Source organism: Bombina bombina, chromosome 5 (genome assembly GCF_027579735.1).
Source record: "Bombina bombina isolate aBomBom1 chromosome 5, aBomBom1.pri, whole genome shotgun sequence".
Lineage (NCBI taxonomy): Eukaryota > Metazoa > Chordata > Amphibia > Anura > Bombinatoridae > Bombina > Bombina bombina.
The window spans coordinates 331,505,281-331,523,849 of record NC_069503.1 but is presented as its reverse complement, the minus strand read 5'-3'; the positions used below and the strand labels follow the sequence as shown (position 1 = coordinate 331,523,849).

General features: G+C 39.2%; 1 protein-coding gene across 2 annotated transcripts in view; it reads left to right on the top strand.

The window, feature by feature from the left end:
- SNX13 (sorting nexin 13) overlaps positions 1-18,569 on the top strand; it is an 882,412-nt gene that overhangs the window by 163,836 nt on the left and 700,007 nt on the right. For both annotated transcript variants that reach the window (XM_053714126.1, XM_053714125.1), the window contains exon 2: positions 17,405-17,517. In XM_053714126.1, coding sequence (XP_053570101.1) covers positions 17,405-17,517 — 113 coding nt within the window. The remainder of the gene's footprint in view (positions 1-17,404; positions 17,518-18,569) is intronic.

Here is an 18,569-nt window from a genome sequence, read left to right as displayed (position 1 = left end):
TCTTCAGGCCATTTTGGAATAAAATTAAATTTTAAATTAGGCAGCTCTATTACAATGTGTTGATTAACTGGAGAATAAAGCAATTTTTTAAGTTTTTAATATATTGTAGCAGTTGAATATTGCATTTAAAGTTAGATACAGAGAAAATACATTTTTTTTAAAAAAGTTTCCAATTTAGTTCTATTTCAAATTTGCTTCTTTCTCATGACAGTAAATAGTGCTACCATTTAGTGCTCTTGCTAATATATAACATTGTTGCAAAACTGCTGCCACATAGTGCTGCGGACACGTGCACTCTCCTGAGCTTACTTTTCTGCTTTTCAGCAAAGGATAACAATGAAACAAAGAAAATGTGATAATAAAAGTGCATAAGAAAGTGGTTTAAAATTGTATGTTTTATCTGAATGGTGTCCTTTTTTTAAGTTTTTAAAATGTCTCTTGAATATATTTTGTTTCCTCTGCTTTTGGTCTAATATCACATATTTCTAAGGCAAAACATTTAGTAATAAGTGTATAAGTGGCATTGCTCACAAGAATTCCTTATTTTCAGGTGTCACAGCTTTGCAGACTGGGAAATGCTAAGGAGCAGGGTTGAAAAAAATCCCTGAGAGACACTCAATCAATGCACTTGCACTCTGTGCTCCATATTTGACAGTTCTCTTCAAACAGTGCTTAACTCAGGCTGCTCTGAGTTCAGGAAAATGTACACATGCAGCCAGAGCACAGCACTGTTTAAAGAGAACAGCCTGATGTAGTGCAGCTCTGCACAGCAAAAGCCCTAACAGTTCCTACATGTGTCATGTTCTTTCTGCAGACATGATGCATTTTTTGCAATGATATCTCAGGTCACAGCATGTTCTGCTGATGTTCACTTCTGGACAAAAGCAGCAAATACTAAAGCTAAAAACATAAAATGGAGGGTTTAAGTATATCAGCCTAGGAATGATATGCCTAAATTGCTCTCCATGACTCCAGGCTGGCTCTAACACTGCTTTCTACAACTGTGGGTATTCAAGCTAAATGTGGCCTCTGTAGAAAATACATTCAAAAATCTTGGAAATTGACTGAACTCGCAGAATGGAATGGCTGCACATCCCAGGGCCTATATAACACTCTTAGAATAAACTGGGCGCATATCACTAAACTTGGGGCTTAGGCAGCACCCCTCTAAATGAGAAGTTAACTATTTAGTATGTGTAGTGTTTGTGTGTATGTGTGGTATGACTTTTACTATATAATGCTACCGGACTGCAGGTACGCACTGTTTTCCAGCACTGTTTGCAAGGAATACTACGGGGTAGTAAAAATCATTTTGTACATACATCTCATTTGTTACAAAAAAAACTTCTTCTCCTTTTTCTCCCTGATTTAGTAGGGGAAGTTGATAGTTAAAACTCAGCTGTTTATTACAGACACACAAAGTTGCACAGGTGCGCACAGAAGTATGACATGCTTTGGTCTGTTTTTCTATACATATCAGCTACTAGCTACAAATAACCATTGCTGCTTCCTGAAATATCTTACTAACCCTCGCTATATTTGTATTACTATTCATTTAAGAGACGCAGCGTTACAGGACTTTTATCGGAAATGAGATACTTTAAAGGGACACTCACGTCAAAATTAAACTTCATGATTCAGATAGAGCATGCCATTTTAAACAACTTTCCAATTTACTTCCATTAACAAAATGTGCACAGTCTTTTTATATTTACACTATTTGAGTCACCAGCTCCTACTGAGCATGTGCAAGAATTCACAGCATATACGTATATGCATTTGTGATTGGCTGATGGCTGTCACATGATACAGGGGGAGTGGAAATAGACATAACTTTGCAATTTATTTAAAAAAAATCTACTACTCATTTGAAGTTCAGAGTAAGTGCTATTGCATTGTCTTCTTACTAAGCATTTGTTGATTATGCAAATCTACTGTATTGACTGGTCCTTTAACATTGATTCTTGCAGTTATATTACAGAATACCTTGGTCATTAAACACTAAACACATTTTATATGCATAGTATTGAGTTTATTCCCAGCCTTCCTTTAGTTTTGGGTGATGCCAAGTTGAAATTTCTTTCACTACATTCCGGTGCTGAAGTGTTTACACAAGTGCAACTTCTCTCCCTTCGGTACCTGCAAATGTAACCTAGGTTCCAAAATCGCAGCACCCATGTTTAGAGGGTTGTGCATGATATGTGTTTAGTATCACTTTAAGTAACCTGCCATGGGTATTACTAGGGTTCTTGAATCGTATAAAGTAGTTGCACAGCTTGACTGTTAATTGTTTTCTCTGCTCAAGAAATTAGTTCTATTGTTGAGGCAACCATGACTTGTGCTGTTGCATTTTGGGTACTTATTGCCAACGTTTTAGGGAAACAAAGCTTTGTGATGCAGAGTAACAGGAGTTAATTTACAAACTTAGATAACATGTTAGTAGAGCAGAATGTTATATACTGTGATGTCCTACTCAACATAATAAGCCATACTGGGCCATGTTGGGAGAGGTGTGTGACTGGAACACTGCTTTAGGGTACGGTAAACACATTTTAATGATAGTTGCCCACACAGGGCTGTGATTAAGCAAAATGTGTGTGCAAGCAGGCTTCTGGGCTTTACAATGCTCTCTTTGGGTGTATGTGTTTCTTTCATACAGGTGGTGAGTCCATGATCCATTACTCCTGAGAATTACTCTTCTCTACCAATAGGAGGAGGCAGATTCCCAAACCCAAAAGCCCTATTAAACGCCTCCCACCTCCCACATACCTCAGTCTTTACCTCCGCTGAAGGTGGTAGAAGGATTAAGATGTGCATTTGATTTGTTTTTTGCCACCCTTTATGGATTTTCAATATACTCCTATTCCATAACCTCTGCTGATATGTTTCAGTACTGGTTTGGCTGTTTGCTGCTTGTTTGCTGGGGAAAAAGTGTCTATTGGTATCATATATTAACATTTAGACACTCTATAGTTATTTTTTTTAGGCACTTTTAATTTTATATTTATATTTGCTAATATATATGGCCCTAGGACAGAATCCTTTACATTATTCCCCTTGCTATTTTGTGCATTAGCATTTTTGGTGTGCTTAGTTTTTCCTTTTTATGGTTTGGCAGCAGTTATGGTTTGCACCTATTTATCTTACTATCTTTCTTTCTTTCTTCTTCCTCTTTTTTGTTGGCTATGCATACTACTGACAGAGAGAGAGAGGGAAGTAGGAGAGATACTTAAAGCTTTGCTGTGGGGTGTCTTTGGCTCCTGGTGGTCGGGAAGGGAATTCCCATGAGTAAGGATTTTGTGGACTTTTACCACCAAGAAAGAAATTCACAATTTTACAAGCAGGGTATTTGCTCAGGCTAGCTATTTCTATTGCTGATTCAACTTACTGGTTGTCTAGTCTTTCAGAACAGTGTTCTGGTGACCTTGCTAGTGCAAATATTTTTTTCAAGAGTGCCAATTCTTTTATTTGTGATGCTATATTTGATATTATGAAGATAAATGTCAAAAGCATGTTTTTGGCAGTACTTCCCAGGAGAGCTTTTTGTCTTAGCTCCTGGCCTGCTGGTATGGTGTCAAAATCCAGATCATTATCTTTTTTTCCTTTCAGTGAAAGAAGTTGTTTGGTTCTGATTTAGATTTTATATTATCTACTGTTATTGGCGGTAAAGGAGCTTTTTCTCTTGTAAGATGTATCGAGTCCACGGATTCATCCATACTTATGGGATATTCTCCTTTCCTACAGGAAGTGGCAGAGAGAGCACCCACAGCAGAGCTGTCCATATAGCTCCTCCCTTAGCGCCACCCCCCAGTCATTCTCTCTGCCTGCTTAACTGCTTGGAAGGGCAAAGGGAGTGTGGTGAATCACTGGAGGGAAAAACTATGCCGTCCCTCAGGATAAAACAAATAAGATGAGGACCAAACAAAATAATTTTCGTTTCTTTCGAAACTTCAAGGGTGGTCCCGCTTCAGCTTCCCCTGCAGCAAAGCAAGAGGGGAATTCTGTCCAATCCAAGTCAGTCTGGAGACCTAACCAGGCTTGGAACAAAGGTAAACAGGCCAAGAAGCCTGCTGCTGCCTCTAAGACAGCATGAAGGGGTAGCCCCGGATCTGGGACAGGATCTAGTAGGGGGCAGACTCTCTCTCTTTGCTCAGGCTTTTTGCAAGAGATGTTCACGATTCCTGGGCTTTAGAAATTGTGTCCCAAGAATATCTTCTGGATTACAAAGACTCCCCCCCCAAGGGGGAGATTTCACGTTTCTCAATTGTCTGCAAACCAGACAAAGAGAGAGGCGTTCTTACGCTGTGTAGAAGACCTACATACCATGGGAGTGATCCGCCCAGTTCCAAGAGCGGAACAAGGGCTAGGTTTTTACTCCTTTTACTCCAACCTGTTTGTGGTTCCCAAAAAAGAGGGAACTTTCAGACCAATCTTGGATCTCAAAATTCTAAGCAAATTCCTCAGAGTACCATCTTTCAAGATGGATACTATTTGGACTTAAAGGATGCGTAACTACACATTCCTATTCACAGAGATCATCATCAATCCCTTAGATTCGCCTTTCTGGACAGGCATTACCAGTTTGTGGCTCTTCCCTTCGGGTTGGCCACGGCTCCCAGAATGTTCACAAAGGTGCTAGGGTCCCTTTTGGCGGTTCTAAGACCGCGGGGTATAGCAGTGGCGCCTTATCTAGACGACATCTTAATTTAGGCGTTGACTTTCCAGCTAGTCAAGTCTCACATGGACATTGTGTTGGCTTTTCTGAGATCTCACGGGTGGAAGATGAACATAAAAAGAGTTCTCTCGTCCCTCTCACAAGAGTTTCCTTCCTAGGGACTCTGATAGACTCGGTAGAAAAGAAAATATTTCTGACGGAGGTCAGAAAATCAAAACTTTTAATCACTTGCCGAGCTCTTCATTCCATTCCTCTGCCATCAGTGGCTCAGTGTATGGAGGTAATCGGACTCATGGTAGCGGCAATGGACATAGTTCCTTATGCCCGCCTACACCTCAGACTACTGCAACTATGCATGCTCAAACAGTGGAATGGGGATTATGCAGATTTATCTCCTCAACTGCATCTGGACCAGGAGACCAGATATTCTCTTCTCTGGTGGTTGTCTCAGGACCACCTGTCTCAGGGAATGTGTTTCCGCAGGCCAGAGTGGCTCATAGCAATGACAGATGCCAGCTTGCTAGGCTGGGGTGCAGTCTGGAAATCCCTGAAAGCACAGGGCTTATGGTCTCGGGAGGAATCTCTCCTCCCTATAAACATTCTAGAACTGAGAGTGATATTCAATGCGCTTCAGGCGTGGCCTCAGCTAGCTGCGGCCAAATTCATCAGATTTCAGTCGGACAACATAACGACTGTAGCTTATATCAATCATCAAGGAGGAACACGGAGTTCTCTAGCGATGATGGAGGTAACCAAAATAATCCGATGGGCGGAGGATCACTCTTGCCATCTCTCATCTATCCATATCCCAGGGATAGATAACTGGGAGGCGGATTTCCTAAGTCGCCAGACTTTTCATCCGGGGGAGTGGGAGCTCCATCCGGAGGTATTTGCCCAGCTGACTCGGCTATGGGGCACACCAGAATTGGATCTGATGGCGTCCCGTCAGAACGCCAAAATTCCTCGTTACGGGTCCAGGTCCCGGGATCCCCAGGCGGTACTGATAGATGCTTTAGCAGTGCCCTGGTCCTTCAATCTGGCTTATGTATTTCCACCGTTTCCTCTCCTCCCACGTCTGGTTGCCAGAATAAAGCAGGAGAGAGCTTCGGTGATTCTGATAGCGCCTGCGTGGCCACGCAGGACTTGGTATGCAGACCCTGGTGGACATGTCATCTGTTCCACCGTGGACTCTGCCAATGAGGCAGGACCTTCTAATCCAAGCTCAGTTCAAGCATCCAAATCTAATTTCTCTGCATCTGACTGCTTGGAGATTGAACGCCTGATTCTATCAAAGCGTGGTTTCTCTGAGTCGGTCATTGATACCCTGATTCAGGCTAGAAAGCCTGTCACCAGGAAAATCTATTATAAGATTTGGCGCAAATATCTTTGTTGGTGTGAATCCGAGGGTTACTCATGGAGTAAGATTAGGATTCCTAGAATTTTGTCCTTTCTCCAAGAAGGATTGGAGAAGGGATTATCAGCTAGTTCCTTAAAGGGACAAATATCTGCTTTATCTATTCTTTTACACAAACGTCTGGCAGATGTTCCACTCGTTCAAGCATTTAGGCAGGCCTTGGTCAGGATCAAGCCTGTATTTAAACTTGTTGCTCCGCCATGGAGCCTAAACTTGGTTCTTAAAGTTCTTCAAGGGGTTCCATTTGAACCTATGCATTCCATAGATATTAAGATTCTATCTTGGAAAGTTTTGTTGTAAGTAGCTATCTCTTCGGCTCGAAGAGTTTGAGTTATCTGCTTTACGATGTGACTCACCTTACCTAGTTTTCCATGCAGATAAGGTGGTTTTGCGTACCAAACCTGGGTTTCTTCCTTAGGTTGTTTCTAATAGGAATATGAATCAGGAGATTGTTGGTCCTTCTCTGTGTCCTAATCCTTCATCAAAGAAGGAACGTCTGTTGCACAATCTTGATGTGGTTCATGCTTTAAAGTTCTACTTACAAGCAACTAAAGATTTCCGTCAAACATCTTCATTGTTTGTTGTTTATTCTGGTAAACGGAAAGGTCAAAAGGCTACGGCTTCATCCATTTAGCTTATGAGACTGCTGGCCAGCAGCCTCCGGAAAGAATTACTGCTCATTCTACTAGAGCAGTGGCTTCCACATGGTCTTTTAAAAATGAGGCTTCTGTTGAACAGATTTGTAAGGCGGCAACTTGGTCTTCGCTTCATACTTTTTCCAAATTTTCCAAATTTGAAACTTTTGCTTCTTCGGAGGCTATTTTTGGGAGAAAGGTTCTACAGGCAGTGGTGCATTCCGTTTAAGGTACCTGTCTTGTCCCTCCCTTCATCCGTGTCCTAAAGCTTTGGTATTGGTATCCCATAAGTATGGATGAATCAGTGGACTCGATGCATCTTACAAGAGAAAACAGAATTTATGCTTACCTGATAAATTTCTTTCTCTTGTGATGTATCGAGTCCACGGCCCGCCCTGTCTATTTAAGACAGGTAGTATATTTTTATTTAAAAAACTTCAGTCACCACTGCACCCTATAGTTTCTCCTTTTTCTTCCTAGCCTTCGGTCGAATGACTGGGGGATGGAGCTAAGGGAGGAGCTATATGGACAGCTCTGCTGTGGGTGCTTTCTCTGCCACTTCCTGTAGGGAAGGAGAATATCCCATAAGTATGGATGAATCCGTGGACTCGATGCATCACAAGAGAGAAATTTATCAGGTAAGCATAAATTCTGTTTTTTCCTCAGGACAAAAAGGCCAGAGGGAAATCTAAAGCTTCTAATAGTTTTTGTTCCTTTATTTAGAATAAGGAACAAATGGTTAACTCCTCTGCTCTGAAGCAAGGCACCTCTGGCTCAGTCTGGAGACCTAGTGCTAACTGGAACAAGTCAAGGCAGAGTAAGAAACTATCCCTACTATCAAACCTGCATGAAGGTGTGGCCTCCAATCCAGAAGTACTGGTAGGTGGCAGGTTAAACCTCTTTCATGAAGCTTGGTTTCAGTCTGTTCCAGGTCCCTGGGTTCTGAATTTAGTTTCTCAGGTATATTAAACATGATTCAGAACAAGGCCTCCCAGAGGAATCCTTTGTAAGCTCAAACTTTTTTCTGGTCTGTCAAATCTGGAAGCTGTGGGATTGATTGGACCAGTTCCTTTGCAGTAACAGGGAATGTGATTTTATTTAAATCTCTTGCTCCAAAGAATGAAGGTACTTTCAGACCAGTTCAGGCTCTGAACAAGTGTGTAAGGATTCCATCTTTCAAAATGGAAACGTTTTGGATTATTCTGCCTTTTGTTCAGCAAGCTCAGTTTTTGTCTACAATAAATGTAAAGGATACTTACCTTTATGTTTCAATTCACAGAGAACATTTCCAGTTTCTGAGGTTTATTTAATCCTTTATTTGTGATGCGATTATTCAAATTATCTGCCTAAATGCAGAAACATCCTTGGCTGTTCTTGGTAATAGGACTTTTTGGTTAAAGTTGTGGTCTTCCGACACAGTGTCTAGGTCGAGACTTCTAACGCAAGCTTTCAAGATAAAGATCTTGTTTAGTCTGGGCTTGGATGCTATAAATTCCACAGTCACGGGTGGCAAGGGAGTTTTTTTTTTTTTTGCCCCTGTATAAGAAACCTAGAGCTAAGGGTAATCCGACAACCGGTTTTGCTCCTTTCTCCAATCCGAGTCAGAAATCATCTTCCTCTCAGAAGCCAGAATTGCAAAACATACATTTATTATATGGTAAAACAAAATCTGTGGATCTATCTTCTAAGAGATAGTTCCAGCTTGCTCCATATCACACAGATGAAATGCAAGAAGCACAAATAAATATAACAGCAATTATGCTGCTTTCAAGACAGCAACAGCTTAAATGTGTACTGCAGAAGCTAGATAGAAAATACATAAAACTCAGAGGGAAGAACACTTTAGTGTGTACAGCATTAAGGGTAGGAAATAGGAGAATAAAGGTTAATTCCTCTACCTGGAAACTTAATCCAGTCTGTATATAGTCTAAGCAAAACAAAAAGTCACCTTCCAACCCCAAATCTGCATGAAGGTGCGGCCCCTGAACAAGACTCTTTTCTGGTATGGGCAGATTAAGCTTTTTTTTTTTTAGAAGGCCTGCTTTTGTTGTGTTCAGAATCTCTGGATAATGGGAATAGTTTCTCTGGTGTACTGAATAGGTTTTCGGTCACGGCCTCCTTGAGAGAGGTTCCTTCGGTTTCTTGTGTCAGAGACTACATAAGCGGATGGAATTCCTTCAGTGTATTTAAGATCTGGAGAACATGTGAATGTTTGTTCCTGTGTAAGAAGGCAGGGATTCAATTCCACTATTTTAGGTCCCAAAGAAGGAAGAAACGTTAAGACTCATTTTGGGTCTGAAAACGTTTAACAAGTTCTTGTGGGTTCCAACCTTCAAGATGAAAATTATCAGATCTATCCTATCTTTGGTTCTTCAGGGTTAGTTCATAACATCTGTATACTTGAAGGAGGCATAGCTGCACATACCTGTACACAAAGAACAACACTGTTTTCTTTGTTTTGCCTTCCTGGACAGATGTTATATGTCTAAGCTCTTTCCATTGGGCTTGCTACAGCTTACATGATTTTACCAAGGTTCTGGGTGCTATTCTATCATACAGAGCTCAGAGAATAGCTGTAGCTCCATACTTGGATGATATTTTGATTGAACTCCCTATTTACTTTTAGTGGGCGCTCACACAGAGAAACTACTATGGTTTCTTCACAGTTATGGCTGGAAGGTCAACATAGCAAAGAGTTTAAAAAAAGCCAAACAGAAAGAATGTAATTCAGGACATAGAATAATGTCCTGTAAAAGCAAGGGAAATAAAAAGGCACACAGGAAAGACTAGATAAAAATATAACTGTCTTTATTATCCCAAACCACAGTTAAGTGGATAACATGTCATTACTTAACCAAACCATCTAAAGTGAACAGTAAACATACAAAGATCCGGTGGTAAAAGAAAGCATTAGGATTAATCCACCTTCCTAAGCATACGTATGCAGTACTAAGATATATTTAATTATATAAACTATCTAAACAGACATGTTAATTGGACATAAAGGATCAAGTATACAAGCAATGTTATGTGATATGTAGTTGAATAAATACAAGTTAACAAAGGCTAGTAACAGCCATTCCCTGCCTCAGTGAACAAACTAATAATGATAGGTTTGCCACTATGGGTTTGCTGTGGGGGTGAAACGTGAGTTGGTACTGATGTGTAAATTATTCCAGGAGGAAGTCGACTATCTCCTGGTTTTTCAGTAACCTGTGGTAATAAGAAGCTTGACAGTCAGACTGTGGCTCAATAGCCCTGGATATACATGTGCAACCTTCCTAGGCGCTGACATGAGAGCGCATGCTACATTGTTATGTTTGATACCTGACAAGAGGGACTGTTTTGTGCAACCATCATAAGCGCTAATATGAGAGCGTATGCTGTATTACTATTTATAGCACTCTATAAGTGGGGATCGTTTGTGGAACTCTCCTATACGCTGACATGAGAGCGTATGTGGCAGTGCTGTTTACAGTATTTGTTAAGAGATGCACATGAATGCGGTGAGGACCCCCTCGGTCGAGAGGATTTCTACCTTATAAATAACGGTACATCTTGGTAACCCTGTTTGCTTGTTTACTTTGTGAAAGCCTGTTTTTTTCACCTCGGCTACTTTGCCGTTTCAGCGGTTAACTCCACGACCTATGAGGATCAATCTGTGTCCATAGAACCAATCACAGACCTAGATGACGGTTACACCACTCCCCTGAAGGTGACGTCACACGCTCAGAAATCGATGTACACTAAACCAAGCAGCCTGCTTGAAACATAGGAGCAAGACGTCTAAGATAAGTGCTAGTTTTTGTTGCAACTGTCCTAAAGGCTTGTTATTAGACGACCTAGTGTGCAGCAGGAATTGCTGCGGTCGAACTCTTCATTCACCTGTGACTCTTTCAGTGACTTGGATTTGACATTTCAGCATAGTGGCAAACCTATCACTATTAGTTTGTTCACTGAGGCAGGGAATGGCTGTTACTAGCCTTTGTTAACTTGTATTTATTCAACTACATATCACATAACATTGCTTGTATACTTGATCCTTTATGTCTAATTGTCATGTCTGTTTAGATAGGTTGTATAATTAGATATATCTTAGTACTGCATACGTATGCTTAGGAAGGTGGATTAATCCTAATGCTTTCTTTTACCACCGGATCTTTGTATGTTTACTGTTCACTTTAGATGGTTTGGTTAAGTAATGACATGTTATCCACTTATCTGTGGTTTGGGATAATAAAGACAGTTATATTTTTATCTAGTCTTTCCTGTGTGCCTTTTTATTTCCCTTGCTTTTACAGGACATTATTCTATGTCCTGAATTACATTCTTTCTATTTGGCTTTTTTTAAATTTAAGTATCAAGGGTGGCACCGGTTAGCGTATTCAGCAATATTTTCTACTCTCTCATTACTTTATATATTGAATAGCAAATAGTTTGTTCACTGCTTGCACAGGGTTTCCTTTCTGGGAGTAATCTTAGACTAAGTTTCCATGTTATTTTCGACAGATCAACGCAAGCTCAAGCTTCAATTTGCCTTCCAAAATGTACAGTTCCTATCAAAGGCTTCTGTAGCTCAGTGCATGGAGGTTGTGGGTCTGATGGTAGAATTTTAGATGCCATTCCATTGCGGGGTTTCATTTGCGTCCAATTAAACTATATATGCTCAGGTAAGGGAATGGAGACCACACCAACCTGACTAAGCTATCTCTTTCCTGGCGAATAGCCCCCCCCCCTCCAGTTTCTTAGGGGATGAGTTTCCTTCATCCGTTAGGGGAAATAATTACCCTGGACACCAGTTTTCTTTTTTAGGTTGGGGTGTGGTTTGGGGGTCTCCGAGTTTGGTATCCTCACAAGGCGAGGTTACCAATAAATATCTTAGAATTTTGTTTAATTTTCAGACCTCTTTAGGCTTGGCCTATTCTCCAATCAGTTCCACTTAGTCATTATTAGTCCAACAACATTACAACAGTAGCTTATATCAAACATCAGGTGGTACTCTAGCAATGCAATAAGTGTTTTCTCATTCAGAAATGGGCAGAATCCCATCAGTGTACCATTTCAGCAACTCGCATTTCTAGAGTCAACAATTTGGAAGCAGATTATTTGAATAATCAGATTCCACATGCTGGAGAATGGTCCCTCAAGCATGAGATTTTCAATCAGCTAGTGTGTCACTGGGGTCTTCCGGAGATGAACTTAATGACCTTCCTCTCAACTATGAACTTCCCAAATGCGGGTTGTGGTTGCAGGATCCTCAGGTGGTATTACAAGATGTAGTAGCAGCTCATTGGCTCTTTCATCTAGGTTATCTGTTTCCACCAATTGTTCTGCTTTTGAGGGTGACTGCTCAGGTCAAACAGTAGCTAATTCCAGTAATAATAGCTCCTGCTTGGCCCCTTCTTCCTCAACGTCCATTCCTTTATTAAAATCTTCTCGCTCAATTTGACTGTTTGTAGACTGAGCACTTAGTTCTTTCTCAAAGATATACTTTTCTTGATGTTTTGACTGAGGATATTTATGGCATTCCGTTAAAATTCCTCAAATTTTGCAGTTCCTTCAGGGCGGTCTAGTTAAGGGTCTGTCGGCCAGCACTATGAAGGAACATATTTCATCAATTTCTTTTTTGTTGCATATGAAGCTGGCTTGTCTTCCTGATATCCAGGCATTTATCAGGCCTTGGTTAGAATCGGACCTGACACGCCTATTTCTCCTCAATTTAGTTTGAATCTGGCTCTAAGAGTCTTACAGTCTCTCCCCCTTTTAACCAAATCCATAATTAGATTTTCAGTTGTTATTGTGGAAGATTTTATTTGTTAGCTATTTCCTTGGCTAGCAGACTATCTGAAATTGCAGCTCTTTCTTGTGAGCCTCTGTATCTGATGATTCATCAGGACAAAGCTATCTTGCGGACTTTGTCTATTTTTCTATCTAAGGGGGTTCTTCTGAGAATATTAACCAAGAAATTGTGGTTCCTTCCTTATGTCCTATCCCAAGAATTTTGCCACAGAGATTTGTACTTAACTTAGTCCGGGCATTAAAGTTTTATTTATAGGCATCTAAAGACTTTCTGCAAGCTTCTAGTCTGCTTGTTTTGTTGTTCTCAGGGAAACAAAAGTGTCAGAAAGCAACTTCTGTTACCTTAACTTCTTGATTGATGAGTTTGAGATTCAGAGTTTACTTGGAGGCAGGACAGTTGTCGCTTTTTGCATACTACAGCTCTGTGTCTACTTATTTGACTTTCAAGAATATGGCATCAGTAGAAGAGATTTGCATAATCATCTTTGCACACTTTCACCAAATGTTATCATTTTGATGTTTTTGCCTCAACAGCTTTTGTCAGGAAGATTCTTCAGGTTGTAGTTCCTGGTAAATAAGTGACTGCCTTATCTTATTGTCCACTTCTTTTTACATGGACTCCACAAGTAAGGAATTGTGGACTCTCACCACCTTAAACCTCCCCTCCAATAATTTTGTTTTTATCTGATAAATTCCTTCCTTTCTTTGCAAAAGTCCATAAACCCATCCTTTTTTTTTTTTAGTTTGTGGCGTTTCTTTTGGCATCTCTTTACCCTACTATCTTTCTTACTTTTTTCCTCGTATCCTTGGCTATACGTACTACTGGGAGGAAACGGGAAGTAGGAGGGATACATAAAGGTCTGGTTTAGGGGGTCTTATATTTTTATATGAGTACCTCAAATATTAAACCCTTAAGAACCGGGAATTTCAGACAAAAATTTACTCAAAAGACCAGAGCATTTTTGCTATTGTTCCATTTAAACAGAAAAAGAGTTTGTTGTTTTTTGTTTTTTTTTCCTATCAAAATTATATACAGTATTTGTTTTGGTAGACAACCCAAGGTATTGATCTAGGCCCATTTTGTGGCATATTTCATGCCACCATTTCGCTGACAAATGCAATACAATTGAAAAAAATGTTAACTTTTTCACTAACATTGGGATTCTGACTGAAATTATTTACATATCATGTATGCAGTCATAACCTAAATGGTTGTCAAACCTTCGCTGGGATCCACTCTGTTTAGCAGATATACATTGCTTTGCCATTGTCTTTTGGTAATTAGAAGGCTACTAATTGCCGCTGCGCATCACACTTCTGAAATTCCCGGCAGTGAAGTGGTTAATAAGGTAGCTTATAAGGTTAAGTTTATCTATAATGTAGAGATTGCCCTCACAGCTGACACCTACCACCCCTTGATCACTACCTGATCCCTCCTAAACAGCTCTCCTCCCACCTTCACCCCCCCCCCCCACTGGTCACCACCATCTTTGGTGCAGGCAGACAGTCTACCAAGGTGAAGTTGTAGGACATTTTTTTTTCCCCAGCAGTGTAGGATTCCTCCCACCTCCCTGAATTCCCCAAACAGTTCTCTAACCCTATCACCTCTAACTTCTATCTGCCTTCTTAGGTACTGGCAGCAAAGCATTGAACATCATGAAAGTCTGCCTACTTCCGCATTAAGCATTGAACAAAATGCCAAATGCACTTTATATCCTTTTGTTTAGATTTTTTTTATATTTTATTTTATATAAATACAATGATAAAGACAATGACAAAATGCAAAACTTGAGAAAAAGTTATGACATCACAATTCAGACCTGATCTTCCAAATGTCTCTCACACAGTGCCTCTAGCTATCAGTTTCTTCACATAAAAGCTATGGCTTTGGAGTGATGAGGTGGATAAGTAATGTAAGGGCAATGCCAAAATGACTTGATAAAGGGGCAACTAGGGTTTAATCCGTTTCTGGGTTTGGATGTATGTCCAAAACGCAATTAGTCAAACATTTGTCATCTGTGTTCATATTTGCAGGAAAAACATTTAAAGGGACACTGAACCCAAATTTTTTATTTTGTAATTCAGAAAGAGCATGCAATTTTAAGCGACTTTCTAATTTACTCCTATTATCAATTTTTCTTCGTTCTCTTGCTATCATTATTTGAAAAAGAAGGCATCTAAGCTTTTTTTGGTTTCAGTACTCTGGACAGCACTTTTTTATTGGTGGATGAATTTATCCACCAATCAGCCAGGTTGTTCACAAAATGGGCCGGCATCTAAACTTACATTCTTGCATTTCAAATAAAGATACCAAGAGAATGAAGAAAATTTGATAATAGGAGTAAATTAGAAAGTTGCTTAAAATTTCATGCTCAATCTGAATTACGAAATAATTTTTTTGGGTACAGTGTCCCTTTAAACAAGGTTGTACTAAAAATAGAAAAGAAAGTAAAGATAAAGAAAAAATGAAAATCATTGTAGTTCTGTACTCTGTTATTTACGGTCTTATTCATATGTTAGAGTACAGTATTGTGTAGATATCATTCTTCTGATTAAAATGTGTGTGTGGCTAGTTGGACTAATTATCCAGTACGTGCATATCACCATGAGTGAAAGATTCCCACAAGAACTGCATGTCATGATATAGAGATAATTGGCATAGTTTGAGATAGTATAATCTTTCCAACAGCAGATTTTTATTGGCTAGATCTTTCAAGTCTAATACGGTAGGTACTTGTGCTGATTTCCACCTTTTTGGAAGCAATTGGTTAGCTGCGTTGAGCATGATTTGAAATAGATGCTTTCTTATTTTGCAAGTGATGATGGGAGGTTGGCTAAGCATTACTATTTCTGGGCTGGGGGATATGTGTGTGTTTAAAGTTGTATTAATGCCCTTAAAGACATTGGACCAGAATATTTTTATATAATCGCATTCCCACCATATATGTGCGATATGGCCCTCCTGGAGACAGCCTCTCCAACAAATGCCCAAGATTTTTTGTATATATATCTTATTCTGGCTGGCGTCAAGTACCACCTCATCATTATTTTAATGTTGGTTTCTTTTGCTTGGGCAGAATGGCCAGAGTGGGACAGATTTGTGAATCTGCGGGCCCAGATTTTTGGAGCTGTACTTGTGTTAAATTCCCTGTCACATCTTTTTGTGTATGAGGGAAGATGTGGAAAAGTATTTGATAGAGTGAGTTTATATAACTTGGAGATCACTCCATTTTTAGTCTCCTTGGCTATGCACAATTGTTCAAAAGTCGTGAGAGGACATGTCAGGTCTTTTTTTAAACTTATGTGAGACTATGTAGTGTCTCATCTGGTGTATTTGAAACCAAGAATGCAGGAAAGGATGTTCTAAAGTGTCAAGTTGGCGTTTAGTTTTAATATTATTAGTGCTATTTGTCAATGAATATATAGGAAAGGGACTGTAGGGGGTCTGAGTGAGGGGTATATTCCGGGTGCATACCAGGTTTACATTCTGGGTTATTTAAAAGAGTGGTGAGTACCTGGAGGATATTTTGTTTGGTGGTTTACAAATTAGTCTCCAATCCGACCAGGTTTCATTGGTAATTGAAGAGGAGGATATAGAGTATTTATTGAAAAATGCAGGGTTTTTTGCTTTGATTTTTAAAGCCTTGCCCATTTGTATAACCATAAACGGAAGTGGAAATAAGTCTCTCTCACTCACACACACACGCACTCTCACAAACACACTCACTCTCTCTCTCTCTCACTCACTCACTCACTCACTCTCTCTCACTCTCTCTCTCGCGCTCGCTCGCTCTCGCTCTCTCTCACTCTGCCCTGTAGTAGCTTAGAAACAGGCAAACATTTTGAGGTTTAAATGTTATAAAGTATATTAATATAACTATGGTTTTGCAAAGTTGGGGAATGGATAGTAAAGGAGTTATCTATCTTTTTAAACATTAACAATTTTGGTGTAGAATGCTAAAAGGAGTGGTCCTGTTCATTGTGTTTTTATCAATGCTAGTAGCACCCTCATCTTAGAAGTGGGAAACATTTAGGTTTTAGATGTATGAATTGAAAAGGAAAGATGCAAATAACAATTTTCCTTTATATAAGTTATGTCAATAAAAATGTATTATTGGATTCACACATTTCATAAAACTATTATAAAGTATTTCTTTTAACTAGACTTGTGCAGCAGCAAATCATTTGTTTTGGACAAATCATTTGTAACAAATATTCTGACAAATTGGTTAAGGACTAATCATTTGTAATGAATATTCTCTAAAACAAAACTAATACTGAATATTTGGTAACAATATTCCTTTATTCCATGTGAAAAAGTGTCACCTGTAGTTTTATACTTACCTATAGCGTGCTGGGGGACCTTCTCCTTTAGGAAAGACTCTTAGCCTGGTCCTAGGCTCTGTAAAGAAGAGTTGGGATTAGCAAGTGTGTTATAGGTATTTTACATTTTAAAGCTAATTTTAAAGGAAACAAATGTATACTAACCAATTCGTTGGTTTATATTTGTTTTCTTAGTTTGTGCATTTTAGATATTTGTTTTGTTAAAACGACACAAATATCTGTATTTTCGTCGCAAATATCCATTCGCAACTAAACAAACTCGCATGTCTACCTAAAACTGTGATTTTATCGTCATACATAATTGAATACACAATAATTTATTCATGAAGTATATATAGTTCAGCATTTAGACCTTCTTGATTCTTGCTTCCTAGATTGCAATTTGACCTCAATATTAACTGTTTTTTTTTATATTACTATTAAAATCTCTACCTCAGTGTGGTGTAAATTAGGAAATACATTGTGTTGGTTTTGAGTTGATTACTGATCATGTGTGGTCTGCCTTTTCAACATTTCTATATGTTTGCTTTCTTGCAGGCCAACCTTACCATATGGGGATGGGGAAGTCTTGGAATAGTTCTTTTCCTGATAACATTCGGGCCATTTGCTATATTTTACTTTGCCTTTTACGTCTCCTGCTTTGTGGGCGGGTAAGTATGCAAATGTTAGACTGCCTGTTTTTGTAAAACATTTTTAGTGGGATAAAATGGCATTGGAAGCTCAGTGAAATAGTTAATATATTTTTGTAATTGTACAATTTTTTCACAAATAAATACAGAAATAATCTGCAGATACTTTGTACCACAGCCAGTTTTTATACTTCGTTCTGCATTTGTTTATCCCTGTTTTTTGCAAGGCTCTGATCAAAGTTTTGTATATCAGTTTTCTTTTAAACGGCAATCAAGGTGTTTGACATATTTAGTTAGGTTTCCAAATATGAATGTTAAAAATGCTTTAATAAAAAAAAGTGTTTTGTTTTTTACTCTTTCTCCATGTTATGTATTAAGGGACTTTGTAATAAAATTGTATAGAAAAAAAAGTTTTATTTTGCTAAAATATTCCTTAAAGGAGCAGTAAAAGTTACTCTCCAGTTTACTAGTGCTGCGGAATCTGTTGGCGCTCTACAAATAACCAATAATAATAATACTTCGATTATCCATCAAGCCATTAGACCGTAGTTTACTTTTTCAGGAAAATAAATAAATATTCTTACTTACCTGTAAACTATAAAGCTGCCATATTTCTTGCTAGGTTGTGGTTACTGTAGCAATCCAATTATCTGCTTTGTCCAACTGCTGGTAGTCTACTTGTTGTAAGTAATGTACACCAGTGGAGACTGCATACGTGGTTTAGTTTGAGATAGTGGCTTTTGAGCTTAACATGATAGAGACAGGTAAATGAAGGTGGAGATTTGAAGTGCTCCAGGTGTTCTTCTGTGTGAGGGGTCCTCAGACCAATTTGAGGTCCATTTTCTCCTCAGAGAGCTACTGTTTGGACAGAGGGAAGCATATGGAGTATTGGGTGGTGGCACAATTACACCCAGTGGAAGTTAGTCACAGGCCTTCCACAGGTGTTGCAGGGACCCGTCTGTAGCCACCTCTTGTTGGATCATTGTTCTACTTCACATACACAGATCCTCTGCTGTCACACGTACAGCACTGGATTGGCTATCTACTGAAGCAGTTTATTTTCTTTCCTAAGA